This window comes from Letharia lupina, assembly GCF_014066315.1.
Source record: "Letharia lupina isolate WasteWater1 chromosome Unknown contig_14, whole genome shotgun sequence".
Classification (NCBI taxonomy): Eukaryota; Fungi; Ascomycota; class Lecanoromycetes; order Lecanorales; family Parmeliaceae; genus Letharia; species Letharia lupina.
The window spans coordinates 1,343,140-1,368,955 of record NW_023502983.1 but is presented as its reverse complement, the minus strand read 5'-3'; the positions used below and the strand labels follow the sequence as shown (position 1 = coordinate 1,368,955).

The 25,816-nt window shown below is 50.8% G+C and overlaps 10 protein-coding genes across 10 annotated transcripts; 4 read left to right on the top strand and 6 right to left on the bottom strand.

Moving 5' to 3' along the window:
* Positions 1–2,522: 2,522 nt before the first annotated feature.
* On the top strand, positions 2,523–4,494 carry HO133_002346 (uncharacterized protein; the record flags this gene model as incomplete). The annotated part of the gene is made up of 2 exons (XM_037293272.1): positions 2,523–3,727; positions 3,789–4,494. The coding sequence occupies 2 exons, from the start codon at positions 2,523–2,525 to the stop codon at positions 4,492–4,494; spliced, it is 1,911 nt and encodes a 636-aa protein (XP_037150925.1).
* A 1,943-nt stretch (positions 4,495–6,437) lies between these two features.
* On the top strand, positions 6,438–8,327 carry HO133_002345 (uncharacterized protein; the record flags this gene model as incomplete). Its single annotated transcript, XM_037293271.1, has 4 exons — positions 6,438–6,738; positions 7,398–7,443; positions 7,496–7,667; positions 7,722–8,327. 4 exons carry the CDS (start codon positions 6,438–6,440, stop codon positions 8,325–8,327), a joined length of 1,125 nt encoding a protein of 374 aa, XP_037150924.1.
* Positions 8,328–8,533: 206 nt separating this feature from the next.
* Positions 8,534–9,358, bottom strand: HO133_002344 (uncharacterized protein; the record flags this gene model as incomplete). The annotated part of the gene is made up of 2 exons (XM_037293270.1): positions 8,534–9,165; positions 9,346–9,358. The coding sequence occupies 2 exons, from the start codon at positions 9,356–9,358 to the stop codon at positions 8,534–8,536; spliced, it is 645 nt and encodes a 214-aa protein (XP_037150923.1).
* A 618-nt stretch (positions 9,359–9,976) lies between these two features.
* On the bottom strand, positions 9,977–12,275 carry HO133_002343 (uncharacterized protein; the record flags this gene model as incomplete). Its single annotated transcript, XM_037293269.1, has 6 exons — positions 9,977–11,015; positions 11,069–11,403; positions 11,566–11,678; positions 11,731–11,884; positions 11,936–12,016; positions 12,066–12,275. The coding sequence occupies 6 exons, from the start codon at positions 12,273–12,275 to the stop codon at positions 9,977–9,979; spliced, it is 1,932 nt and encodes a 643-aa protein (XP_037150922.1).
* Positions 12,276–12,838: 563 nt separating this feature from the next.
* HO133_002342 (uncharacterized protein) lies at positions 12,839–13,661 on the top strand (the record flags this gene model as incomplete). The annotated part of the gene is made up of 2 exons (XM_037293268.1): positions 12,839–13,571; positions 13,624–13,661. 2 exons carry the CDS (start codon positions 12,839–12,841, stop codon positions 13,659–13,661), a joined length of 771 nt encoding a protein of 256 aa, XP_037150921.1.
* A 174-nt stretch (positions 13,662–13,835) lies between these two features.
* Positions 13,836–14,376, bottom strand: HO133_002341 (uncharacterized protein; the record flags this gene model as incomplete). The annotated part of the gene is made up of 4 exons (XM_037293267.1): positions 13,836–13,991; positions 14,084–14,194; positions 14,255–14,290; positions 14,347–14,376. The coding sequence occupies 4 exons, from the start codon at positions 14,374–14,376 to the stop codon at positions 13,836–13,838; spliced, it is 333 nt and encodes a 110-aa protein (XP_037150920.1).
* Positions 14,377–14,625: 249 nt separating this feature from the next.
* Positions 14,626–15,674, bottom strand: HO133_002340 (uncharacterized protein; the record flags this gene model as incomplete). The annotated part of the gene is made up of 2 exons (XM_037293266.1): positions 14,626–15,335; positions 15,482–15,674. The coding sequence occupies 2 exons, from the start codon at positions 15,672–15,674 to the stop codon at positions 14,626–14,628; spliced, it is 903 nt and encodes a 300-aa protein (XP_037150919.1).
* Positions 15,675–16,645: 971 nt separating this feature from the next.
* Positions 16,646–17,299, top strand: HO133_002339 (uncharacterized protein; the record flags this gene model as incomplete). Its single annotated transcript, XM_037293265.1, has 3 exons — positions 16,646–16,676; positions 16,939–16,960; positions 17,008–17,299. The coding sequence occupies 3 exons, from the start codon at positions 16,646–16,648 to the stop codon at positions 17,297–17,299; spliced, it is 345 nt and encodes a 114-aa protein (XP_037150918.1).
* Positions 17,300–19,871: 2,572 nt separating this feature from the next.
* HO133_002338 (uncharacterized protein) lies at positions 19,872–22,051 on the bottom strand (the record flags this gene model as incomplete). The annotated part of the gene is made up of 3 exons (XM_037293264.1): positions 19,872–21,286; positions 21,341–21,658; positions 21,745–22,051. The coding sequence occupies 3 exons, from the start codon at positions 22,049–22,051 to the stop codon at positions 19,872–19,874; spliced, it is 2,040 nt and encodes a 679-aa protein (XP_037150917.1).
* A 1,000-nt stretch (positions 22,052–23,051) lies between these two features.
* HO133_002337 (uncharacterized protein) lies at positions 23,052–25,768 on the bottom strand (the record flags this gene model as incomplete). The annotated part of the gene is made up of 3 exons (XM_037293263.1): positions 23,052–25,255; positions 25,320–25,654; positions 25,740–25,768. 3 exons carry the CDS (start codon positions 25,766–25,768, stop codon positions 23,052–23,054), a joined length of 2,568 nt encoding a protein of 855 aa, XP_037150916.1.
* Positions 25,769–25,816: the final 48 nt, after the last annotated feature.

The following is a 25,816-nucleotide window of genomic DNA, read 5'->3' as shown; positions in this document are numbered from 1 at the left end:
CTTTCAAGCCCAACCAGACACTTCGTTGGGAGTCCTGCAGGCTTCCTTCCTGCAGTTCTTATTTCGAAGACACCAGCTCGGCTACTTGCAGTGGAAGCTCCTAGGCTGTGTTGGAAGATCTGGGGAAGTTATTTACTATTGGTTGACGATCCTGAAGCTGCAACGATTATCGCGTGTCGACGCTTAGCGTCGGTTCTCCGGATTGAGAAATCTGGTGCACGAGTGACCTAACAGTGTCAAATCATCAATGTATGTTATGATTTTTTTTTGGCTGAGCAGTGAGTATGTGAATCAGATGAGTATTGCCATGGTTATTCAAGCTTTTATCATCTACATATGCAGGGGAGAAGGTGGATGACCAATTCATTCCCCATCAGGCACCAAGCGCATACGCACCACAGCCTTGTCATTTAACACTTTCTATTCCTAAATCGAATATGATCTCTCTACTCGTCCACTTGAACGGGTGCCAAGGAATCCTTTCTACTTTCACTTATGCAGGCGGCAAAAAGCTTGCGAATAATCCTCCTTGCACTATCGCATAGATGACCATCCACCTCGAAATGACAAAGGCAGTACTCCATTTCCTCCCCATTAAGGAAGTCTTACGATCCTCGAGGATCAAAGATGCCAGCCACCAATACCAGACAGGATAGCCAGAGGACAGTCGAGTAATTATTTGGACATGATAGCTCGTCAGCGTCAAAGCAGCGAGGACTATCTGGGGTGTTGCGAAACGACGCGCAATCGCTTGATTGATGCGCAAAGGCGAGCTGACCTCGATGTTCTCTCGGTTTCCCTTGTCGCCGCTGATCTCAGAACTCGAGCAACCCTGCAAAGCCGAAATTCCGGAACGGAACAGTATGAACAGCATCGGTGTGGCGAGGATAAACAGCGGAAGGTTCGATGTGGTCCAGTAACTCAGAAAGCCACTTCCCCTGGACAAGATCAGCTTTGTACGGAACAGACGTGTAAAAGCCTACCAGTATTGCCTCTGAACCCATGTATAAATACTCGGAGGCCAATATGAGCACCATGGTCTCTTGTCACTGTACGCACTTGCACGTACACAGTACTCGTCATATGCCAAATACTGAGGCACTATCGCTATGCAGGCCATTAGAAGTCCAGATATGGAGACAGTCAAAAGATGTCGGATGTTAGATGCGATATCAGTGGATCGCAGAATCCTAGTACCACAAGCCAAGGCGTCCCAAACCAGTAGCAGACCACTTAACAACCCATTGCCGCGGAAAGTCGTAGCTATGCCAAACAGAACGCCGGACAGGAGAACTAAGCAATCCCTCTGGTTTTTTTGTCCCTCGCCGTGCTTCAGCATGGCTTTAGCGTAAAGATAACAGCCGGTGAAGTTCAGGAATGAGAATGAGCTTTCTGCATAAGGTGCAGATAAAAACATGCCGGCGGGAGATATGATGTGAAGACTCGCAGCCAGAACACAAAATGACGAGATTCTTGTCGTCGTCGAATTTAGACACACGGTCAATGTAAGTTCATACAGCATCAGCACAGACAGGAGGTGAAAGACATGAGCCAGTATGATAGCAGCCAAAGCTTCAGGGCCAGGCGGCCACAGATGACCATTGGACCCAAGAGCTAGGATTGATCAGTTTCATGCGACGCAGGTAAGGTGGCACATTGATTACCTCTACTGGTCACCGCCACGAGGTTCGTGAAACCCCAACCGAAGGCCCATTCCTGCTCCCATATATATCCATGCCGGGCTAGCTGGGTAAAGTAGATAGCGTCCCATCTGACAAGACTTTTCAGTCGTGAAGCTGGCTCCCATTCAGACCCAGAGCCCGGATGGGCGAGGTGTAGATACGGATGCAATAAGACTGTAGAGGTATCATATCCGGGGCCAGGGCTTGTGAGAGCTATGCAAAGCAAGATCAATTTCCAAGCAATGAAACTCAGCACCAAAAACTCCTTGGGATGATCTATGGGTCGCACCCACGCGGTCAAGGCATACATCTCGCGTTTTCTTTCGGAGACATGTGAATCACTCGACGTCAAACAGGCTGGTGGTCAAAATAAATAGCACTTCTGCCGAGGTGGGCTACGAGAACATCAAGGCCTAAGTCAACAACGCGAGGATGGTGGAAAATTGATTCATGCGCAGGCAAATGTAGATAATATCGGATTGAACAACTTCATAGCCAGAATAATCTTCTCAAAACGTCTTGTTGTCAGGATCTCGTTGACAGTTCGAAGCGCCAAGAGTGCCACTTCTTTGGCAGATCCTCGGGTAAATATCTCTAAATGGTCGAGGCGCTCTCCCTGCTGTACTTCTTTCACAACTTCAGGTAATTACCTGTCGTCCACAATAAAACAGCATTTTACTCCACGAATTTCAGCACGACTCTTATGGCTGTGATCGGTAAACTTTTTGAGACGAGCTGCGCAGTACGACCTTTCATAGTCGACCTTCTCCTTCCGCCTTGACGCTCCGGCACCATCTGGCCCAAATTTTAGATCTTCTCCAGCAACCTACGTATTCCATCATGGCTCCGGAAACGTTCAACGCAAAGACTTCCTTAGCCACACTTCCCCCAGAGCTTCTAGCTCAGATTGTCGGGCACATTGACACCGCCAGGGCAATATCACATCTGGCATCGACTTGCAGAAAGGCATATGCCTTTGTGGAGAATGATGGCTTCCGGATCTTTGTGCAGACCAGGTTTCCATATATCAGGTCTCCTACCAAACCTAGCCCTTCATTCTGGAAAGAAGCGGCCCACGGTATCACAAGCCTTTCAAAGAATTGGGATCGCAAGGCTTTCGTTGCATGGAGTATAAACCCTCAGAAGGAGATCAGTCAGGACCTTCGGAGCCAAAGATCGCGTGGCCGACCTGTCCAAGTTGGCCAGACTATGGGATTTACTCCAGTCATTGATAGTTACGAAGCATGGTACGGGGGTGATTGGTCTTCGAGAAAAGAGGTTGTTGCATGGGGAGCTGGCGCTGCACTATACATGCGGGGTAAGATTATGGGCAAGAACAAGAAACACAAATGGCAGGGTTCGGACATGGGACACTTGAAAGGCATAAATGCACATAAACAGAGATATGCATACGCCATCTACAATGAAAAAGGGGCACATGAGGGGCTGGACGACATTACGACTGTCAGTCTTCTACCGCAACACGGTTTAGACGATCCTGAACAAGTAATAATAGGTAGGGCCAGCGGAGGGCTCTCTCTGATCAGTCTGTCCACAGAAACAGCTCAAAGCAAGATTCTGTCATCTTATGAAACCCAGGGACGTCCAGTTAGATCGGCTGCTACAAAGTCCGAGAGCAACCCACTGCTTGCCGCCTGCTTGTCTGACTCCACAATTGCTCTTTATCCCATCGATCCAACAAGTAGTCAAGTACAGCCAATTTCTCAGGTATCTACAAATCCATTCAATCAATCAAGGACATGGTCTTCTCGCTTCTTGCGGCATGATCGGTTGATTGTGGGCCTCGGCCCTTCCCAAGAACCTCTCCACGTGTACAATATTGGACAAGGCGAGATAATACAAGAGAAAGTGCGTGTATTAAAGCTCAGCGACTTTAGTGCAAATGCGCGATTGGATTTGCGAACGGAGAATGGAGTTCGTAGCGCCACTTCAGTATACTCCCTAGCGCCTATCGATGTATCATCGTCGGCTGGAAGAGCAGAAGAGAACATATTCTTGAGCGGAGCCTATGATGGCCTGACCTGGTAAGCATCCTCACTTGTAGGTCGATCTTAGAATACTCATAGGCTTACTCGCGTCTGTCAGTCTCCACGACCTGCGCTCCGCAAATTCGATTGCCGCTGTATTTCGCGATCCGGTGGACACTTTCTCACCAATATATTCTCTGCTTCCAATCGGTACTGAACGTTTTGTTGCCGGCGGTGCTCGCCATTCTATCATCAAGGTCTTTGACCTCCGCATGCCCGGCGGCAAGTTGTATCATGCAGCGGATCTAGAACCTTGCTCGGGCGCGTTCGACAACAGACCCCGGAACTTCAAATCAGGGAAATGGTTGAGTTGCTGCGAGTACCATCATGATTCAAAACATAGACGCCGTGGATGGAATGTCTTTCTTAGGCCTAAGGATAATAGCAGCCGTCGTGTTACAGAATCTCCTGTGTACGCCTTGTCCAGACCCTCGCAGTGTTCACCGACCTTCTTCGCTGGAGTGGAAAGCACAGTCCTACAACTCGATATGTTGTCTATCATGGACGAACATCCGGATCCATTGTTCAAATATGGACAGGCTAAGACAGGGAGCAAGCACGACGTCGAGCGCAAATGGGATCCTCAAGGTAACGTCTTGTGCTTGCCTATGTATGAGCACGACACGGGACCTGTGAACTTGGTAAAGCAACGGAAGGTAGAGTACACTCAAGGCTTGATTGAAGGATGGGACGAGAGATGGAAACCCGAGGAGCCTCGGCCAGTGGACGATCGTCGGCGTCATCACTCGTGGGGTCTTGTCTAGTGTAGGCTCAGATGATACAGAATCAGTCCATTTGCTACGCTGATGGCAGATGTATGCGCATTTGCGAGGCCAACCTAAACATCATTGCGTGTGACTTAGGCTCAACCAACCTAAACATGGCCCCATTTCTAACGTTACAGGACCTTTAAATGCATGGTTCTTGGGATACGAAGCCTCTGGCTTTCATGCACATTATGACATGTCAACAGTTAAAATGCTGAGGACCGGCTTTACGTCGCAATAAGCTGCTGTGAACTTGGCTCCAAAAAAGACCACAATGTTGAGATTTGATCGTGTTTGACCGGAGATATCTAACGAACTCAAGATGAGCTCCCAGTAGGTTCAGTTTGAGCTTGGACTGAGATTCCTGGTTATTTCACGAAAGAGGTTGGAACCAAGGATGCTTCAACGCTCTCTCCTGAGTTGTTCACGAACAAGTAGGTGATCTCACCAGCGGCGCCGAATACACTGACTAATTGTCTTACGCTGAAATCTATCTACAAACTTTTGGATAGCCCACAACATACAATCGCTACGAATCGATCTTTTTCTACGCTCGGACCGCAGCCAAAAACCATGTTCGCGAATGCGTTCGAGCAGCTCGCCCTTGTTGTAAGATCTTGCTAGAAATCGAACTATCCTTCTCGGAGAACTTAACGCCGACCGAAGATGTAGTACTTATAGTACCGAACTAGCGAGGTTCCAGTTGATGATACAGCTGGGCTGTGTTTCATTCTCAAAAACGACGACCTAGCTCGAGACCTTGAGCTGTTCCATGTGATCTCGGTCAGTGTCATCTGACGCGATGTGTGGTTCATTGGGTAGCTTAAGTCTTCTGCAGAGTCTGGAGCTCACATGCGCCAAGACCAAGGAATGCTGGGTAAAGCCGCCGATAGATCTATGTCTATGCTCTTCGCTGCACGGCTTACAACAGCTGCTTTGGGAGACGCTAGACGCTGCTTCAATGCCAGTCCCGTATCCATCTCGCTTACTTTTTGGGATCGTTTGGAGATATACAAGAACTACGCCATTCTTCTAGAGGTGGCTGTGAATGAGGACGATCAAAGAGGGTCGCTGATATGGGACACCTTGCCTTTCTTTCGTCACGCACTCAAGACCCTTTGGGAAGCAATTCTTGACTTTCAAGGCAGAATCTACACAGAAAAAGAGCTGAGTGAAAGCGTCCTCTAGAAGGCCGGAGAGCATGTCACAGCGGAAACAGAGACTGATGGCAGGGAAGAGGCCGAACGTTCTCAAATGGATCTGCTCCTTCGGTGCATATGAAGACTTCTGTATCAGAAGAATGGAAACCAATCTAATCTGCTCTTTCTTTCTTCACGCACTACAAACCCCTAGATCCGGCTGACAAATCGCGCGACAAATTTGGTACAAGTAAGGCTGGCGGGTACCAGTAAAGAAATTCACATTATATCTCTGGGAAGGAACACCATTACTTTCCTTCTTTTACATTTTTCAGGAAAGAACAACCAAAAGTACCTTGTCAACATGGCGGAAGATTCTACAGATCTTGTCTTTGTAACCCAAGACATAATCATCTATACTTACATTCATTCAAGGCCTCATTTGCATACCAGTCCAACTTATACTCGTCCTTTACTCTCAGTTCCAGAAATCAGGCCGTCCTTCGAAATACATCACTTGATCGAAGTAAAAGAGTGGCCTGAAGTCCCCAGCTCCTGGGAGCTATTCAGATTCTTTCTCTTTCTTCTCAGCTTGCTGTTGCTCTTCGCCTTAGCACTTGGTATCTACTTTCTTTTCTTACTGGTTTGCCAAAACTACGTGGCACCGACGCCCGCACCTTACTCATGACCTCGAGCCACAGTCAAGTAGCATTTTCTTGAATGCGTTCGAGCAACTCACCCTTCCGCTACGAGCTCTCTGTACATCCGTGTGCAAGCATCCTTGACCACCTTGAAGGAGTTATGGGAGCTGAAATCGAAGGTGACTTTCCAGTCGCAAAGGTCAGCTGGCCGGAGTTCTACATCACGGGCACAGAGATTTTGGCGAACATCTCGAGGGCCATACAATTTGACGCACAATTCTCCACTGCTGAGTTCGCCTACAATCATGAGCATTGGATTGCCTATGGACAGACTATGGCTGAGAAGTTGTTACCTCTCGCAGACAGCTTCCCCGAATATACCAATGATAGCTCGGTGTTCGTAGCTACACATTGGCTAAAGGTCCAGCATGCCAAGACGGCCATTCGCACGGCATTGGAAGGTAAGCGCTGATCTATATGCGTGGCCCTCGACCGAAGACTGATCAACGCTCTTTAGGCAAGAGAACCACTGATCTTTTGTGGGCTGTCTAAATCTGCAGAATCTTCCACTTTGACAATGCGACCATGAGCGGCAGGATGCTCCAAAAGAGTCAACTCTCAAGCAGCCGTTTGTAGGCAGCTAGCGTTACATGGCATATCGTCCGGTCACTGATCCGGTTTTCTGTTGAAGAGCACTTCATTACCGAATATAGGAACCATGAGTCCAGTAGATAGATTGGATGTCAACAGGCAGCTCTGAATCAAGTCGGTCATTCTCCGTGCAGCAAATTACTCGAACGCAGTGTAGCCTTGAAGAAGCTTACCTTCATTGATGAGGCATATGTAGCCCTGCTCATGATAGACAAGCAATAATCTTTGAGTGGTCGTTGTTGGAAACGTAAATGCCATGGCCACCGAAGTCGTCATCTTGCCGCGTGATCTGCAGAGAGAGCCGCGCCACGATAGCTTCACCTTCCACCACAAACCAATTGCCGCTCATATATCAACGTGCACACGGTCAAAGCCTCAGCAACTTCTCGAAGACTTAGGCAGCAACTTGTTCCTGTGCTCTTGTTGCCTATATATTTCCAGCTTCTCACCAGCAAGCCTAACACCTAAGCACCTAGCTACCAAATTCCCGACCTCGAAGCCAAGATGTCCATAAAGTCAGTATTACCACCACATTTCTTTGCGGTGTGCTCTTGCTAACAGCAGCAGCTGGGTCATGCTCGATGGGCCCCACGCATTCGTTCCCCTCCCCAGAGAAAAGACCCTCTTCACCTCACCACCCCGCACAGCATTAACGCTACAAACACCAAACTCCTTCCCCGGCAAAGAACCCTTTGCCGTCAAATGCAGCGACGGCAAAGCCATCGTCACCAACCAACGAGTAAGTCGCCCTTTCCTATCTCCCCAACGCACAACTAAATAACATACCCTAAAGCTCATCTACCTCCCCGCCACCCCCACTACAATCCTCGGCCTCGCACCCACAGGGCAGCAACCTCAACGTCCAACCCTAGACTCCTTCTCCGCCCCCCTCCTCTCCCTCCAAGACACCCACGTCACAGCCCCCTTCTTCGGCCCCAACATCTGGGAGGGCATCCTGATCCCCGTGCCGGGCGGCGGCATACCGCAACCGGACCGCGCCGTCTCTCTGAAGCTGACCTTCAAGGAAGGCGGCGCGTTCGACTTCTCCACGACGTACGAACGCATGAAGGAGACGCTGGCGCAGGCCATCGACACGGCGAGGGCGAGCGGGAGGCCCGTGAACGCCGGAGCGCCGGATGTGGATCTGGAGCAGTTGCCTGCGTATGAGGAGCTGGGTGGGGGTGCTGCGCGGGCGCCGGTCCAGATACAGAGACCGACGCCCGTTGGGCCGAATGGGGCGCACAGACCGGCGCCGCCGGCGAATAATGGGGTGGTGGGGTTGGGGCCTGCTTCTTCGAGCGCGGCGGCGCCGACGCCGGATGAGCCACCGCCGGGGTATGAGGAGGTGCTGCAGGGTGGTGTGGCGAATGATTTGGAGGGGAGGGTTGAGAAGAGTTAAGATGAGGTTCGGGGCATATTCTTTGAGCAAGGTTTGAGCAAGCGTGGAGTTTCGGAGGAGTCAGGGAGATTGAAAGGGCTTAATGGCAGATTACGAGTGTGGAGTGGTCGTGCCTGCATTGCGAAAGAGTAGAACAGTGATAGAAAGACTCATGCGCACGCCCTCTAGACCAGCTATTCGCAGTCTCAGCGGCCAATCCGCGCTGCTCACTTCGTTCCAAACGCCTCCTCCCTCTTCTTCCCCTCCTGTTCTCCCTCCTCAATCTCCAGCTCCCTCAACTCCCCACTGCCGACATCATAGACCAACCCATGCACCTCAACGCCCCTCTCCCGCATCCCATCAATCACCTCCGCATTCTCCTTGAGGGTCTGCACCCCCTGCCTCACATTCGCCTCCACCAGCTTCAGCGCCTTCTCCTTCTCACTCAACCCCGCCTCATCCCACGCCGCCCTGTTCTCCGCGCGCAATTTCCTCAACGGCATCAACCAGGCATCGATGAGCCCCAGCTTCTGGTTCCCCAGCGCGGCGTTGACGCCCCCGCAGCCCGTGTGGCCGCACACGACGACGTGCTGCACCTTGACGTGCGCGAGGGCGTAGGCGATGACGCTCTGGCTGCTGAGGTCGGTCGGCGGCAGCACGTTGGCGATGTTGCGGTGCACGAAGACGTCGCCGGGCTTGAGGCCGAGGACGGTGGTCTCGGGGACGCGGGAGTCGGAGCAGCCGAGCCAGAGGATCTTGGGCTTTTGGCCGGCGGCGAGGGTGGGGAAGAGGTCGGGTTGGTCGCGGGCGGTGGCTTGGGCCCACTGTTTGTTTTGGTGCAGGGCGAGCTTGAGGGTGTCTGGGGGGAGGGAAGGGCTTGTTAGCGATGATGTGTCGGGAATGGAGGAAGAGCAGGTGAAGGGTGTACTTTTGTTCGCTAAGGCGGGGAATTGGGAGAACGAGCAGGCAGGAGGGTGGGTAAGGATTGAAGAACGAATGGCAACAGGCAGTCTGTACAAAGCGCGGCGGAAGGACATACCATTGCCAGCCATGGTTGATGCGGGTTGAAAATGTTAACGCGGGCTTCTTCGGGTGATTGGAAGGGAGAAGAGATTTGCAAGAGCTAAGAGTGACGTGATATCGTATGCAGGAAGATAAGAGACAGGGTGACTTGGACCTTCAAGCAAAAGCAGCATTCAGGAGGAGAGGCAGTTGTACACTGGAACTGGAAGAAGAGAGACTTTATACAAGAAAATGAGGAGAAGGACCGAGGAGAAACAGCAACGGCAGATGTGTGAGATGGAAAAGATAAAGCCGCAGATAGGTGATAGGACGATCTGGAGTACTGTACCCCGCGTGGCGCTGAAGGAGATGCATATTCTAAGTGTTCAGAGGAGTGCTATATGTTCTTGAGATAGTTGTGTCGCTGTTCTACTAGCAAGATACTATATCAAAGGTGCATCATGGAATATGTACGATCGCGTTGTTGTTTGGCTCGCCAATTTGTTCCCCGCATTTTGGACCCCCCAGCTTCACCAGCGTCGTAGAAAAATGCTCTAAAAGACGCATGCGTTTGATCTATGAGACAGATAAATTCTACATGCAATTAATTGATCGTCAAAGAGACTATGGCCAATGTTTGCTTGCGCCTGTACGACGAGTGCAATTCCTTAAGACGCGCGCAGCAGCTTCTTAGTGTCCTCAACCGCTACCCTGGCCACTCGTTTCAACATGCCTCTTTCATCTCCTTCTCTGAATCTATCCCACCTATCCAATCCTTCCATAGCTGGTAGACTCAATGTGTTATAGCCTTGTCGAATTACCTTGCTCACTTCCCTTGGACTCATGTTGTTGCCCATGCGCCCTTTGCCATTCTCAGCTTCGACCAAGTCGTGATAGTGAGCTGCAACCTGGATGAGGATATCGATCGGTGCCGTCGATGGAACATTCGACGTAACGCCAATGGGTTCGCTCGGATGTGTAAGATACATGCGAAAAGCCTTCTTGAAGCGAGAGAGATAGTCGCCGGCTTCGACGAGCTTGTAGAACAAATCATCGTAAGCGGCCGGATCAGGAAGAAATGATTCTCCCGAGGTGACTGCTAGCGCGAGAGTGGTAAGGAAAGGATTGATGAGCAGAGGGAGATCTGGATCCTGGACTGTAAGCGAAGGCGCGTAGGTTGTCAGGAAGCGTAGGAAAGAGAGAAGAGTCTGCCATAGAAGTGACCAGTGATATGTAAGCCGTGTGCGGGTGAAGGTAAGATATGAAAGTAGGCGATGAATGAGACCGATGCAAGAGATGTAGAGTGGTATATCGAGGTGCCGGCGAAGGTTGTGATTGATGCTGTCCACAAGTATGTCGAGGATGGGGGCTGCTGCAGGGCGAGACTTGGGTGTTGCTGGAAGAAGTGGTTGGCGCTGCCGGCAGAGACGAACGGAGACTAAAGTTTCAGGGTCGCAGAGAACCTTGCATAAAGCCAAATCTTCGACAATGATGCGGAGGATCATGAAATTTAATAGCCCGTATATTGTAGCTCTAGGGGAGCGGTAAGCATGATGAACGAGGTATGATGTATAGGATAGAAATGCGCAAAAGGGGGCTTCCACCATCTTTGAAGTAGATGTACAGGAGACCAGATTGGAGCAGAAGACTTTGTTGGCAATTGTGAAATCATAGACACCCAGCAGGACGGCGGCACCAGGGTTTGGTCTGTAAAGTGTTCAGTGTCAGGAGCTCACGGAGGGTTGATGTACCAGTCTTACAAAACTGCAAACCCCTCCTTTATATCATCGGCTTTTGGCTGTGCGGGTGCTGCTCCTTTACTAGGGGCAAGCACACCGAGACCAATGTATGCCAAGGTGCTGCCGACCGTCCAGCCCTCTGCAACATCCTCTTGAATAGCAACATAGAGATTCCTGGATTGCGAGCATGCAAAGCCTATTCCTTGTGCAATCTTCTGTATTGCGCTCTCATTGACAAAGTCTTCAAGCCGCAGCCGATAGGGATTTCGAAATTCAAATTTGTTGTAGTTTGCTAGTAACCCCAAGAGAAGGAACGGCTTGAAGACTAGCTCAGGATTATCAGAGTCTTGTATAGACTGTGAGAATGTAAGCAAGTAGCCTCTATGGCTGGAAGTTCCCAACGTAAAAACATGGATCAATCAATTTCGTTGAACTCTGCGAAAATCAAAATGCCTTCCAAGAGAGATTGAGATAACAACGGGTAGGCATCAAAGACAGAGCAAGACGTTTACGCATACCTTGATTAAAGCTGGAAATAAATCTCGGTGGGCAAAGTATGATACAAGGCTTGTCTGATACGCCCCTGAAGTCAATGATAGAGCAACATCGATAGCCTTGCTGCGAATCTCCGCTATAGTCTCTCAGCGTCTTGCGAAGATAGTCATTGGATCTGAAGCCCCTACCTGATCTTCCAGTGCGTATGATGCTTTCAATGGCGTTTGCGAATTCGGAGAAGACAGCATCGACCTCGTCAAGACCAGCAAGCACAGTAATGATGTCGGCACTCGGATTAGTGTAACGCTTCGTCAAAATGATCCCTAAGAAGACTGTTAAAGTCTGGATTGGTAAGTGTCAAATATGGGCGCAAGAAGAGCTCAAAGAACATACATCAAGCGCATTTTCGTCTGACGGAGCTCTCCCGTGTTTGACTTGAGAGACCGCTCGTACAAACAGCTGTCGAGTTTCATGCTTGGAGCGTGGTTAGCTTAAGGATATTTATGGCTTTTAGGACGCTGACTTGAAGATGTAGCAGGTCATCTGTAATCAACCCGTCTAGCCTCTGCTCTAGGCCTGCTTTGTCTGGTCGAAGAAGGAAGAACTCGCCCCAGAAAGCGTCTGAGTACGCCAAGTCATCATCATCTTGTTTGAAGAGGTCGTCGTAAAGACCAATGATCTTCGGCTGGAATGAGCTTGGTCTGGCTTGCTGGGTAAGGGGCGAGACTTCCATTCTGAGGCGTACGACTTTAGCTACCGACTTACTGGGTTCATGACTGCACAAGTATTTAAACCATGAATCGCAACAGTCTTCTCGAAGCGCTTGGTCTATAGTAGAGCGCGAACAAGACGAAATCCATTAACTGCTTGGACAAAGAAAGGAACCGTAGGCCTTTATTTTAGCTTACAATGCAACGAAAGTGTTTGATGCAAAGGTAATAGATTCGAGAAAACAGCAAGCTCAATACTCAAGCCTTAAAGCAAGCATTTTGCATCTTGATCCACAGTGAAAGCTGAGGCATCAGCGTGCACTTTTCTCCATACCTCGGTAGTAGCGCGCGGCACGCGGTAGGGAGTAATCATGATGATGTTGATTGGCTGAAAGTCACCTTTGTCAGCACGGCAAATTCCGGCTTAGAAACTCCGCATATTGATGTGAATCTGTGAATGAGATCCGACAATTGACTCCTCCATTCACAGGTTTCATGTTTTCTTTTAGGGCACTCATGTCTATTGCCACAAGTGGGTAATCACATTGTCGAGATACTTTACCTTTCACCATTCAATATCAGCGATATGTCTATACAGCGCTACACTCATCCTCTGACATCATCCTCTTACAGCATCTTCAAATTCGCCTCTACCGTTGCCATCGACACGACAAGGTCAAGCCGTCCGGGAGTCCCTCACCTTCGCTATCACGATCATATAAGATTCTACACTAGAAGGCGCCTCTCGACCGCAACAGTATATCACCCCCGTTCTCTAGACTCTGCTCCGCCGCCACCCCGCAACGCAAATATTCCCGATACATCGATATCAGGCATTTCACCAGAAGTCAATAATAGGAGACCACCCCATCAAACAGGCCAATACGAATCGCCCTCCGTATCCAACAAGCCAGAAAAGCAAAGCATCAGCATAACAGAAACAGAGGCGCAAAAACCAAGACCTGTCACCAATGCCCCATCGTCCTCCCCTACCACGGACAAACCGAAGAGGCCCACCAAACTCCGCCCTCGGAAAGCAGCCATGACGCTCACACCCTCCGCCACGGAGCACCTGCAGCAATTACTCGAGCTTCCGGAGCCGAAGTTCATAAGGGTGGGCGTAAAAAATAGAGGCTGCTCAGGACTTGCATATCACCTGGAATACGTGGAAAAGGCTGGGAAATTCGATGAGGCGGTAGAACAAGACGGAGTGAAGGTGTTGATTGATAGTAAGGCGCTGTTTAGCATTATCGGAAGTGAGATGGACTGGGTGGAAGACAAATTGAATCAGAGATTCGTGTTCAGAAATCCGAATATCAGTGAGTTTTCTCGATGAGCAATACGATCGGATATGCGCTAACAACTTGACAGAGGAACAATGCGGTTGCGGGGAATCATTCATGGTCTAGTGCGACTTTCTTCCAGCATATTGTCCAGCGTTTCAGCGGCATTATAAACTGGACTTCAGACAGATACACCATGCTTCAGGCTTCATGACAGAACTCGTCCGAACATATCAGAATGTTCACTGTTCGTCCTCTTTGCTGCAAAGACCATATCTTTCCTCTGCCGCCCAAACCCCCTTAATACACACCCGGAGTATAATCAACCACCCCCACCCTCTCCACCACTCCCTTCAAGCTCTTCTTGAACTCCAAATGTGCCGGGTCCTCCTCCACATAATACTTCCGGTCCTCCTCGCTGGCGAACTCCACCACGAAAGCGTGCGAATAATCCGCCTGCCAGCAGATCAACCAGCAGCTCCACGCCACGAAAACACCACACAGGCGCGAAGGCAGCATAGGCAGGATGGGTGGAGGATAGGGCATACCTTGGTGCTTTCGGAACTATTCTGCCGCCCGCCGGAGGAAGTCGTGATGTAAGGTTTCTTGGATGCGGGGTGGATGCATTGGTTGCGGAGGTCGACCATGCGGTTGCATGCCTGATCGGACTTAGCAGAGTTCTCTCTCTCTCAAGATTTCGTACGGCGGGAGGCATCTACGTCTTGGATGGCTGAAAGCTCGGTCGAGGGTTTGAACTGGAGTGTGGTCAGATTGGGGGCTGAGAGCTGATGGAGAAGTATCGCGCTTTCACCTCGAACATCACGACGTGGATGATCGCCATGATTGCGGTTATGGACTTGCGATTTGGAGGAGGTGTCAAGGTTTGGGCAGAGGGATTTGAATAGATGAACATTGGTGAAGCTTCGGTCAGCGAAATCCCAACGGGATGACGTCTTTTTGCCTCATCACTTTACATTAGATACATATGACACGACGCTTTTTTTGGTATCTGGACGTCCATCTGCCAGCTTTTGACTCAGGAGGGAAATTTGTCCATTCATTGCTATATAATCTGAGCTTGCTTCTACCCCTACCTCTTCTCCACAAATCCCAGAACCTTCCTCACAAAGTCCTCCGGATTCTCCTCCGCAAGCCAATGCCCGCTCCCCTCCACAATGCCTCGCTCAACATTGCTATACATCTCACTCGCCATTTCGAACGCACTCGCCGTCATGAAAACATGCTCCCCACTCAAGATCATTGACCTGACCTCCACCTTCCCATTCTTCTTGAGCCACTCTTGGTTATGCACCGCATCCGTCTCAAACATCCTATAGACGTGAAATCCGCTTCTCAAGGCGCCAGGCATCGAATACTGCGTTGCGTAGAACTCCAAGGTCTCACTCGAGAACGCCTCCGGATTCTGAGCCAGGCGGTCATAGAAGTGTTTCAAGTAGATCTTCTCTTTGCCCGATACAAGAGAGACGGCGATGTCGGATTGGGCTTGAAAATCGAAGTGCCAGAGGGGAGCGGTGTGTTTGTTGTCTTCGTAAAATTTGGTGCCGGGGAGTGGACACTCGCCCCAGATGACGCTGGCGACGTTGGAGGGGAATTGGGCTACATACGCATGGGCGATCATTCCCCCAATATCATGCCCCACGACATGGATCGGCTCTTTGACGCCCACATGCTCCGTCACCAATTTGTACAAATCCTGGGCGAGTACATCCTTGGTGTAGCCATCAGGCGGGTGGGACGAGTACCCAGCACCACGATAGTCTGGAACTATGACTCGGTAGCCTCAATGATTTCGGAGTCAGCATCACTCTTTCGGGATGAATTCTGAGTGCGAAGCATGTATTAGAAGCAGAGAAGTCTAGAGGCATGTCTGGCGACCCACAAGACAGCATGGGTGGGGAACAATTGCATTGGAAAATATAACGTACCGGCTTCAGCGAGCGGGATGGTGACATGACGGAATTGGTAGGATGTCTCTGGGAAGCCGTGGATGAGGAGAATGGTTCCCTTAGGCTCGCTAGAGGTGGGGAGATATTCGATGTAGTGGATACGGATCTCCGGGTCAGCTTGCTGAAGCCAGATCTGGCGGTGGTGGGGAATAGGCGTGTTCTGGGATGGCATTGTTCAGGATGTGGTGGAACTAATGATTTGTGAGGAGACTACAGTGTGGTGCCTGTTGATGTAGACGATGACGACTGTGTAAGGAGGGTATTGGGTTTATAAGGCATGACGCTCGAGTGACGCTCATGACGCTGCAATCGAGCGTCACTTCAGCGTCATTTGAAGGAGCGGGCAAGGTGCATTGGCAGGCCTCCTCCGCGGCCAACCAGGCTACGTAATCTGCGGAAACATCCTAGTTACTCGAAATAGAGAGTGTCCAGAATATAAATGTATGCTTACTCTTAGCTGAGCGCTGTGGATGATGGACCTCATTGCTTCTTGCCCGCTGGCCCTCGTGCACACGTCTCCGCCTTTGATTCTTAGTTGCACGCTAGCGAACTACGGTCCCTCATGCCAGCAAAGCTAATGATTTATTATCATGACTTGTCTCTGGTCTTTGAAGAGAAGGATATGTGAATTGGTCAGCCTCGCTTCAGCAGTAGCTTCAAGTCAAACAATGGCTTGGGTGCAAACCGCCGACATGCCACAAGTGTTTGAGCTCCCTGGAATAACTCAGATTTGGTGACGTTTGGGCAAGTGTTCTCGATTATCCTGTCCCCGATCGTATTCAATTGGCAAAAAACAATAATTTTGCCAAGAATCGACTTGATAGCAGTCGGTGCAGGGTTTTCAGGCATAGCAGCAGCCGAATTTTACCTAGAGACTCGCCCTGACAATTGACTTCTCTTTCTGGAGCAAGATAACTGTCTGGCCGGACTGTGGAACTCGAGGAGGTCGTTTGAGGATATTTCTGACATAATGGAACGTGGTGACAGCAGAATGATCGAAGGTCCACGTAGCTCGTCCGCCAGAGAATGACATTTGCTATCAGTGCTTTCACACCTCGTTGACTAGGCAGTATCTAGGAGTATACGTGGTTCAACATAGCAGTGCCGGGACGAGCTTCCCTGACAGGATTCAGGTCGGCTTCCATGTACATTCGATCAGGAAGCCAGCCGGGATGTGGGTAACATGGGGTGACGACGTCAACAAAAACACCAGCACATTTCGCGTGTCGAAAGTGATCATTACGAGCGGTCTCACCCCTTTCTCCTCTTTTCACGCCATTCCCCCTCCCCTCCCGCCTCTCGAATTTCCAAGCAACCTGCAATCACCATCCTGACAATGTTCACTATCATTACAAACCTAGGCGCGGATACGCATGGCAATAGAGGAAAGAGCTCATAGCCTAGCGAAATAGCTACTACTCCCTTTCTCTACCTAGATACTAAAGTGCAAGATGGCTAGTAAGTGCGAACGGTTCCCAAGGTTCTTGTTTGCTAAGATCTTCCAGCAACGACCGTAACCGCCCAGCCCACGTGGTGCCGTTACGAGCTTTCAACGACGCAGACGATGCAGATCTTGTGAGCTGGCTACGCAGTCTGAACGACATCGACGTATGGGATGAGGACGTAGCACATTCTCCAGAGCAACTGAATGAATGGGTCAGACCTGTTGACAGGCTTCTTCGCTATCTGATTATATTAGTTTGTCCACCCTGCCAGACGTTCGCCAGGGCCCGGGCGGGGACCTCGAGACCTACTACCGTCGTGTCGAGGATTAGTTGCATGCTCCAGGTGGAATAGATCGCGGCGGAGGAGAACTCAATCAGCTTACAGAAAATCAATATTCAGAAATCTACTTATTTACGGAAGAGTATATCAACGGGCTCTACGACCCGCCTCTCCGACAGCGCGTGTGTATCAACGGCCGTGTTCTTGATAAACAGTGTTCACGGAGTCTACTCGCAGTACATGTGACATCGGAAGCACAGGCGTGTGTGCTAAAGGAGCGTGCAAGTTGGCGAAGAAAGAAAGAGATCAGTCGGCCATGAAGGACAAGGATCAAGACAGCGGCGAGGTTGGGGAGGCTTCCTACGCTCCACTGAAAATTCAAGAGCTTGCTTGGCGACCGGGCCATCCACGACCTAACCCTTCCACACGTTGAGAACAATTCGAGCTCACGGATTTCGCGGGAGGTGAGAGGAAAGCAAACGATTGAGAGGATTGTGCCGTTGGTTCTATTCTACGAGTAGTGTTGAATCTCCTGGGCCTGTGAACAAGGACTAAGGAACGTGCTAGGGATCGAAACATGCCTTTAGGTAGCAGTCTAGAGCAGCAACGAGACCGCAATGTTTCCGCATCGCTTCCACTATGTTGTTAGAGATGGAGGTCAATAATAGCGGATTAATCGTGATCGCGAAACCCTGAAAGATAAAATATGATATGCTCGTTGTCCACCACTTGCCGAGGTGAACTAAACTGGGAACGCTCGACTAGGCGCCATATCACAAATTCTAGAAATCGCAAGAACCTCAGAAGCCTGGCTCAATCCCTACTACAGTATCAACACACTTTCTGCTGTTCACGTTGATCTGCAATCATCCACCAAGCTCGGCCCCAAGATATCTTGCCAACCCCCAAGCTAGGAAAGATATCAAGTCAGGGTTTTGATCTCTGATATTTACGCTACTTGAAGCTAACCGGGCTCTGAATGATTCAGTTCTGTGAAGGAGGTACCCAAGTGAGGTGAGGCTTCCGCCAACAGAGTTCGAGAGACTTGCTTGTCCACTGGACTTCATCCTTATTAACCTTAAACACGGACTTGGCTGCAGGATTCATCGCCATAATCTACAATTGAACCAGATCAGCCTCTTCAATACTGGCCTCCAGCACCATTCCTCTCAAAATCTCAGGCTTCCTTCCCATCCAACCTCCCCTCTCCAGTCATTGACCCCAACTACTAATCATCTCGAATGTCCCAGTACCGAACCAAATAATCATCCGATCGGGATTCCACTGTTCTAGGACACAACAAAATGGGTTCTTACAGATAATGACCCATTGACCGAGTCAGATGAACCGACAGTTACCAATGCAGAGCCACAACCCCACCAAGATCAAGACCGAGGATGCGATACGAAATTCAACGGAATGGATGGAGAGCATGGCAAGAGCGCTTCCCTCTGGTTCGCTAATAATGGAACGCCACCGCGAGGAAGGATCTACGCCGTCGATGTCTTTCCAGCACATCGACCGTCATCTCAAGGGCGAAAGCCGCTGAGTGGGTCCTAAACACTCCAAGTGCTAGGGCTCTCATATACAAAGGATATATGGAAGTAGCCACGCCAGATATCGAAGCCTTCCAGACGGCTCTTACCCAGCGCTTCAAGTTAACCGTGGAGGATTTTATGGTCATGAAGTTCAAGGCCGCAGTTCCTTCTCTGCTGCATGAATCAATTGGCATCGGAGAATTTAGAGCAGTACTACAGTCGCAATCGAGACGTTTTGCACGGTTGTGACGATGACAATGACACTCCAACGCCATTAGAGATATCGTTGCGCAGCATTGTGGTCACGAAATTCGTCGCTGGCCTCAGGAATGTCTGGCCTAGGAGCTGCACCAGTCTCAAATGTCGTTTTGCTCCAACCGCAGATCCTCCACCACACAGTGAGCTAAGCACACAAAGCCAGGAAGCGCAAGCTTGCCGCAGAGGGGACGGAATCGGACAATGCCAAGACGCAGAAGCACGGGAAAGCGGAATCGAAGCTGCCCACCCACACCCGCAAAAGATGACGAAATCGCCCTCCCCGAGCAACGCCGACAACAGTCACGCCGGACCTGACTCTCCAAAAAGCCCGAGACCGTCGCAAGGGCGGATCAGGCGGCGAAACCCGCTCGATCCGTCCGACACCGTCGACGAGTCAAAGCCATAGACATCTAATCTGCACGGTCGAGGGGGGGCCTGCGCTCATGACAGCAGGGGAGGGAAGAGGCACGGTGGTGCGAGTCTCGTAGACGAGATTGTCACTAGGCTCTGCGGATGCCGAACAGGGATGGATACATACGATAGACGGAGTCCCTGGGATAGATGTGTGTGGAAAAGTGGAAGGAAGAGCACACGGACAGATTCAACATGGCATGCAAAGACCACCTTTTGGACTACCTAAATGTACACTCAAGCCCGACAACTTTTCCCATTGACCACCGACCGCAGAATAAATGACTCACTTTTGGTTGTGTACAGCCGACGCGCGTCCTTTTGTTCCTTGCCATAAGCCACCCAACCTTTTTCCCACAAACACGCCAAAAGAACGGAAGGGGTATAGAACTTTTGTCCCCATTCGGTCAGCCATCCCCACAAAACCGACAGACGCCTCATTTTTTGAACATGTAATGCCCGTACAAACCGCCAACCTCGCCCCACGCGACAGGCACCTTCCTCATTCCCCACCACATCGCTCCCATCTTCCAGCCTCTCCTCCCAGTGGTCGCCCCGGCCCCGTTAACACTCGCATTCGCTATTGGCTCCCTGACGTACCAACCCCGCCTTCCCAGCTCCTTGACGACCCAGCCCAGCCGTTTGTTGGTGTTCTTGCACTCCCGAAGCGAGGAGATGGCTTTGTCGCCCAGTTCGATGACTTCGAGGGGGAGCGCCCCGGGCGTAAGGAGGATGTTGGTTGGAGCTGGGGTGTTGAAGAGTGTTGATTGCGAGACGGCGGGGATGGCGGTTAGATCGAGATAATGTAGCGCTGGACGCACCCAAGGCTGCTGCTGTCCTCGAGACCCGGTGGGAGAGGGACCGGGCTGGCGGAATAGCATGTTGACGTCAGCAAGAGAGATATTGGCACAGGCAAGGCCCAGCTCTTCGACGTGTTTGGTGAGAGGCATGAGCTGAGGAATGTGCCGTGGATAGATCTGGGCGCCATTCAAGTTTAAAGAGCGCAGGCTGGAAGGCAGGGAGGGAAGAAGACGGTCAACGTCCGCATCCGAAAGTAGACGGTAGCGAGAGATGTCGCAGGAGAGGTTGAGATAGACAAGGCTTCTGACTGCAGGATGAGTAGTTAGAAAGTCCACAACGCCTTCTCCGGTGATATAGATGCAGCGACCAAGATTGAGGTGTGATAATGTTGCGGATGCTGGCAGTGACATCAAAGCTTCGTCCGTGATGCGAGTGTGGGAGGCGTCCAGGTGGGTGAGTTGCGGTAGGTGTGGGAGGAGGGTTTCAAAGGCTGAGCTTGGGAGAGTGAAACATTCGTGAATGCCCAGGCGGCGGATGTTGAGCATCGTAGACGGGGAGTCGATTAGGGTAGTCAAGGTGGACGTAAACGCATCCACGAATGATGAGGACGCTGAAGCGCAGAAGTCAATAGCACGGAGCTTGGGCAGGCCGAAGAATAGCTTCCGGAGCACATTCTCATCGATGTCATCGTCCAAATTTTCTTGCAACAGAACCTCTTGGACTGCTGGAATCAACTCGAGGCATTTAAGAAGTGTCTTCGAGGTGAGGTTTTGCACTTCAGCATTCGTCTGCCGGCTGCGGCCGAGTCCGACCGAAGTAGTGTGTGAGAGGTCCAGCCGTCTCACGATCGTTCCTAGGCCAGGGTACTCGGAGATATGGTGCAGGAATTTGGCGAAGATCGAGGAGTGGGGAAGAGTGATTTGGCTGTAAAGTGTGTTGATAGTAGCAACATGGACAGTTTTCGAGGTCAACAGACACGCGACCAGATCGACGTTGCGTGGACCATAGCCAGCTGGTGGGATGTCGAGGGCAAGCTGTGCGATGATTTCATCTGCTCCATGGTCAGTGCGGCCACGTGGAATACTAATTTACTATTGAGACTCACCGAGCACTTCGACAGGCAGCCTCTCAATTGGCGCCTCACCAGGAGCGTACGATTTCTCAACCTCGATCTCCGTGGGCTCCTGAGGCCTTGGGAGCTCCAAGTCCCAGCCCGACAACTCAGAAATGCCGGTCCTCAAGGCGGTATAGCTCTTGCTCCTACGCTTGCGCCCAGGTCCTACGGGCTGCCATTTAGGGCTCCTGCCGCACCGGCAGCAGCAGTCGCAGGTGCCGGCCCCGGTACGGTTGCCGACATTATGCACGGCGTCTGGAGATGTAGGCACGGAGGCATTGACGGACTCAAAGAAGGACTGTGCTATGCCTGGCCTCATGATGGCTGGTCAGTATGAGATTTTTAGGTAATAGGTAGTCGAGTGTGTTTGGATGTGGGAATCGCGTGCGACTTACCCCCCTCTTCTTCCTTGACTGAAGAACACGAGCTTTTTCTTATGTCACGGAAATGGTGAGACCCTTGCGCTTTGCACAGTGAATGTGAAGTAGCTTGCGAAGATATGGCGCGCTTGTCGGCAATGATAGCGGTCCGGCCGTCGTTGGTGCATTCTGCAGGAAGAGGCTCATGCGCAAAGTCTGGGGTAAAAGGCGGAGATGAGATCCTTCTATTGGTGAGTCTGGGGAAGTCTGCTGCCAGGTATCGACTTGTAGTCGTAGAGTTTGTCGGCTCTGTCTCGCGGTAAAATGAAGGGATCGAGACCATGCTGTGTTGAGAATGTTTAGCTTCGATGCTTGAGATGCGGCGTGAATGAGATGCAGAGGAGTCAGTAAGAGAGGCGACAACAGCTTGAAGGCTTGACGAGGCTATGTACTGAGATACTGTACTACAGGATCAAGTAATGGTGATGTAGGAAATTGTCTTCTGGTGTTGTAGAGAGACAGGTTATAAGGCAGAAATAAAGACGGTATCCTCCTTATTTACCCTGATGGTAGAACACCTAATGATCACCAATCATAGCGAGTGTTGATAAATCGTCGGAAGTTGTACTGTACTCATGGCAAATGGAAGTTGGGGAACAAGCTTTGCAAGATCCAATTATGCTGAAAGGTCGTTGCATCATCCCGTTCCCTGGATGACTCGTCTCCCTTGTGTCCTGTCAAATTTGCACGCTCTGACATAATAAGAACTCTGGGGCCTCATCAATCCTCCACGTGCCAACATGACCTTTTCAATGCGTCCGACTGAAGTAGATCGATACTCCATCAATATATGCCGGGTACTTGGGCGTGCTCCTGCTCACATTCGTGATTTCAGGACATGCTGAAAGGGATTGGCAAGGAGCGACGTCTGGGAGAGAGAGAAAGAGAGAGAGAAAGTGTGTGTGTATGTGAACGAGGCGAATTGTGAGGTGCGGTTAGCTACGGTAATCCTTCCGAAAAGTGGCAACAACGTCGTCTAACCAGATGCATCAAACCATCCAACCCAACTTTTTCAACGGACGCTCAGACCTTTTTTCATCGTCTGTGCAGCAAGAATCTGGGGTACCGATAGTTGTACCCAAGCGTCCATTCCAGAGGCTACATGCGAAGTATAAATTCATCTCATCTACGGTTTCAACTTTCCATAGGCTCGCATGCGCTCCTCATATCCATTCTTGGGCAGTCAATCCAATGAGTAAATTTACCCCGGCTTCCTGCCTCTATCTACCCCCGATTGGGTTACCGCTTTCTGGAAATTAATTCAAAAGGGCCACGTCCCATCGTCACACTTTTCCGCGACCTTTAGGCGCTGGTGTCCCATTCGAAGTACTCACAACCGCCGTCGTTCTCTTGGCTGCTAACGTCCCATTCACGGCCCCTAGTCCCCTCAATCTGCGCACTTTCGGTCGCCTCTCTTCTGCGTCATCTGCTTCACCTTTCGCGTCCTGGTAAGATGCGAGTCTCTCGGCCCACGCCACCGATTTCCCATTTTCGGCTCCTTGTTTGGCCGTACTTGTCAGATCTGCACGTTCCGTGGGGAGATCCTGCAGAGCTAGAAGAGGCGGCTTCGATTGACCTTTGTTTCGTCGAGTGTTCGCGCGCGTGCTGACGGCCAGGTCCTGGGCTTGAGACTTTTGCAATACAACCGGATCAGTACCATCTGCCCTTCTGACGGGAATAAAGCTTGGGGCGCCTGGAAGTGCTTTGGATGGTGCAGGTAGGCGAGTCCTCGTGCTGCGTCGGCAGGATGCAGGCTCTGCAGTGAGCTCTTCACCGTCGTCGGAATCGAGTGCCTCCATCTTCGGCGTGCCGGGTGGAGTACCGGGTCGATGAGCGACATTTCGCGGCTTCTGTGGCGATGAAGCATGGCCATCTTGAGATCCGTGCGTCTTACGTGGAGAACGACGTGGAGAATGTTGCGGTATCGGAGCAGCTGGTGCTGATAAGATAGGCTTCTGCGCAGCTTTCCTGGCTTGTGCGCGATTAAGGAAGTCTTTGAGCATGCTAGTGTCGTCACTAAAGCGGGCTCCTGATCGCGTCTTCTGATTAGGCGTCTGCTTTTTGGTAGCTTCCATTACCTGCGATACGCCGTCAAGTTCTGTTTTCGCAAGGACTTCATTGGCCTTCTCCATAGCCTCCATCCCCTGAGTGTCATCCGGAGTAAGGTCGAGCAGGGGTTGGCTTGCGTCAGCGATACCTGGATGCTCGTAGACCTCGATGGCTTCTATGGCCCTATGCAGATCCTTCTCGACATTGGTCTCATCAATAGCAGGCAAGATGGCTTCCGCACCGGTAACGATGTCATTGTCGGGCTGTTCCGCACGAAGAATGGGCTCTGGGCTACCATGTACGTTGTCTCCTACGTTATCTTCGGCTCCAGGTGCCGAGCTGCTGCTTGGAAGAATGCTAGCTTCGATGGGCCGAGCATCCAGATTTTCATCGCTGTGATATGCGTTGGTCTCCGCGATGATCTTTTGCAGAATCTCTCGTTCTTGCAAAGTGTCCCTGCGTTGTAGTGTATCCCTCTTCTTTGGGGTCTTATTCTTTCCTGCATCTTTCTTCTTGCTAGGACTTTCTTTTCGTCGCAAGCTTTCTCTTCTGAGAAGACTAGTCCCTATCTGCGGAGATTCACCTAGGTTATCTGCCCGTAACGGTTTCGCAGGAAGCAGTTGTTTTGGGGTGCCGGTAGCGCCAGGAGTTGTCACTGCGTGTGGTGACATCAGATTTGGCTTCTTCCTAGGGCTTGCACGCTTCGGCGTCCTCGAACAAACGCTTGGCGTTAATGACGAGTCGAGATTTGGCTGTTCAAAAATGAGCGCCCCTTTAGTCAATGTTTTTAGCGAATCCATCACCGTCGACGAAGAGGCATCCGCAATATCAATTGACAAAGCCTCGGGTATGCTGGATGAGTGATTTGCGTTTGGCGACAACGCACTCCCACTATCAACCGTCATGGCTCCCTCGGCATTCACTGTCTCTTCGTGACGAGATGGTGACAGGACAATGATCTTTGCTGCTGACGTTGCATCGCAACTTATAAGTATGCCGTCTGTGTCCTCAGACACCGCCTGCGTACTGGCAACGTCGTTGTCCGTTTCGATAGCTTTACCAGCAATGATAGCAGTCTCGGACACGGTTACTGCTCCATTCTCTAGAGATACCTCATCTGTTGAAGCGCCTTGATCGGTATTGGTGATTGTCTCGGATGATGTTCCGCATTCAGTCTCCAGAACTATCTCATCTTTTGGGAGCTTAACCGAATGGCTGGGTGGAATTGTGTCTGCAATCTCTACTGCATCTGCAGCGTCATCACCTGAGCTTAACAGCTCACGAACATCCTCCAAAGCCGGGCTTTCTCGAGCGAGCAATGTATCATCTTGTACGGCATCCTTAGAATTATCGACGATCATCGGCGTAATACCATCAGCACTTTGTGTCTTGACTCTCGCGTTGTCGGGCTTGAGGCTCTTCTTGCTCGCTTGTTTGCCTATGCAGCACCACTTATCAGTCCCATGCATCCACCATAGAATCCAATCGTCGGCAACACTCACGTCTTGGAGTGCCTGCACTCTCCTTATCACGCAGCGTAGTGAGGTACTGAGCGGCTTTATTTTCCTTTCCATTGTTCTCAATTTTCGGCACATCCTTCAGTCGCAAACGCTTCACAGGCCTTGGGGTATTAGTAGTATCACCCAGTGCTTGCCGAGTCTGCTCAGCATCTTGGGATTCTTCTTTTGTTTCCGGTTTGGCGGGAGCCTCATGACGTTTCCACACCTTGCGCCCATGGTGACGAGCTAGCACAGGAGATTTCGGAGCGCGTTCCCACGCTCGTGGTCGCGGTTTAGGAGCTTCATCATTTAGGGAAAAGATGCCTTCTGTGGGATTCCTAAAGGATAGAGCAATTTTTTTAGCAGGCAGCAATGAAAGAGACAATTTCAGGGAATCGCAAAAGCTTGGAAGGAGCAACCCACCACGAGGAAAGCGCTCCCGGGTCAGTCATGATGACTCAATCGCGAATGACGTTGATAAGTATGCTCGCTCACTGCAT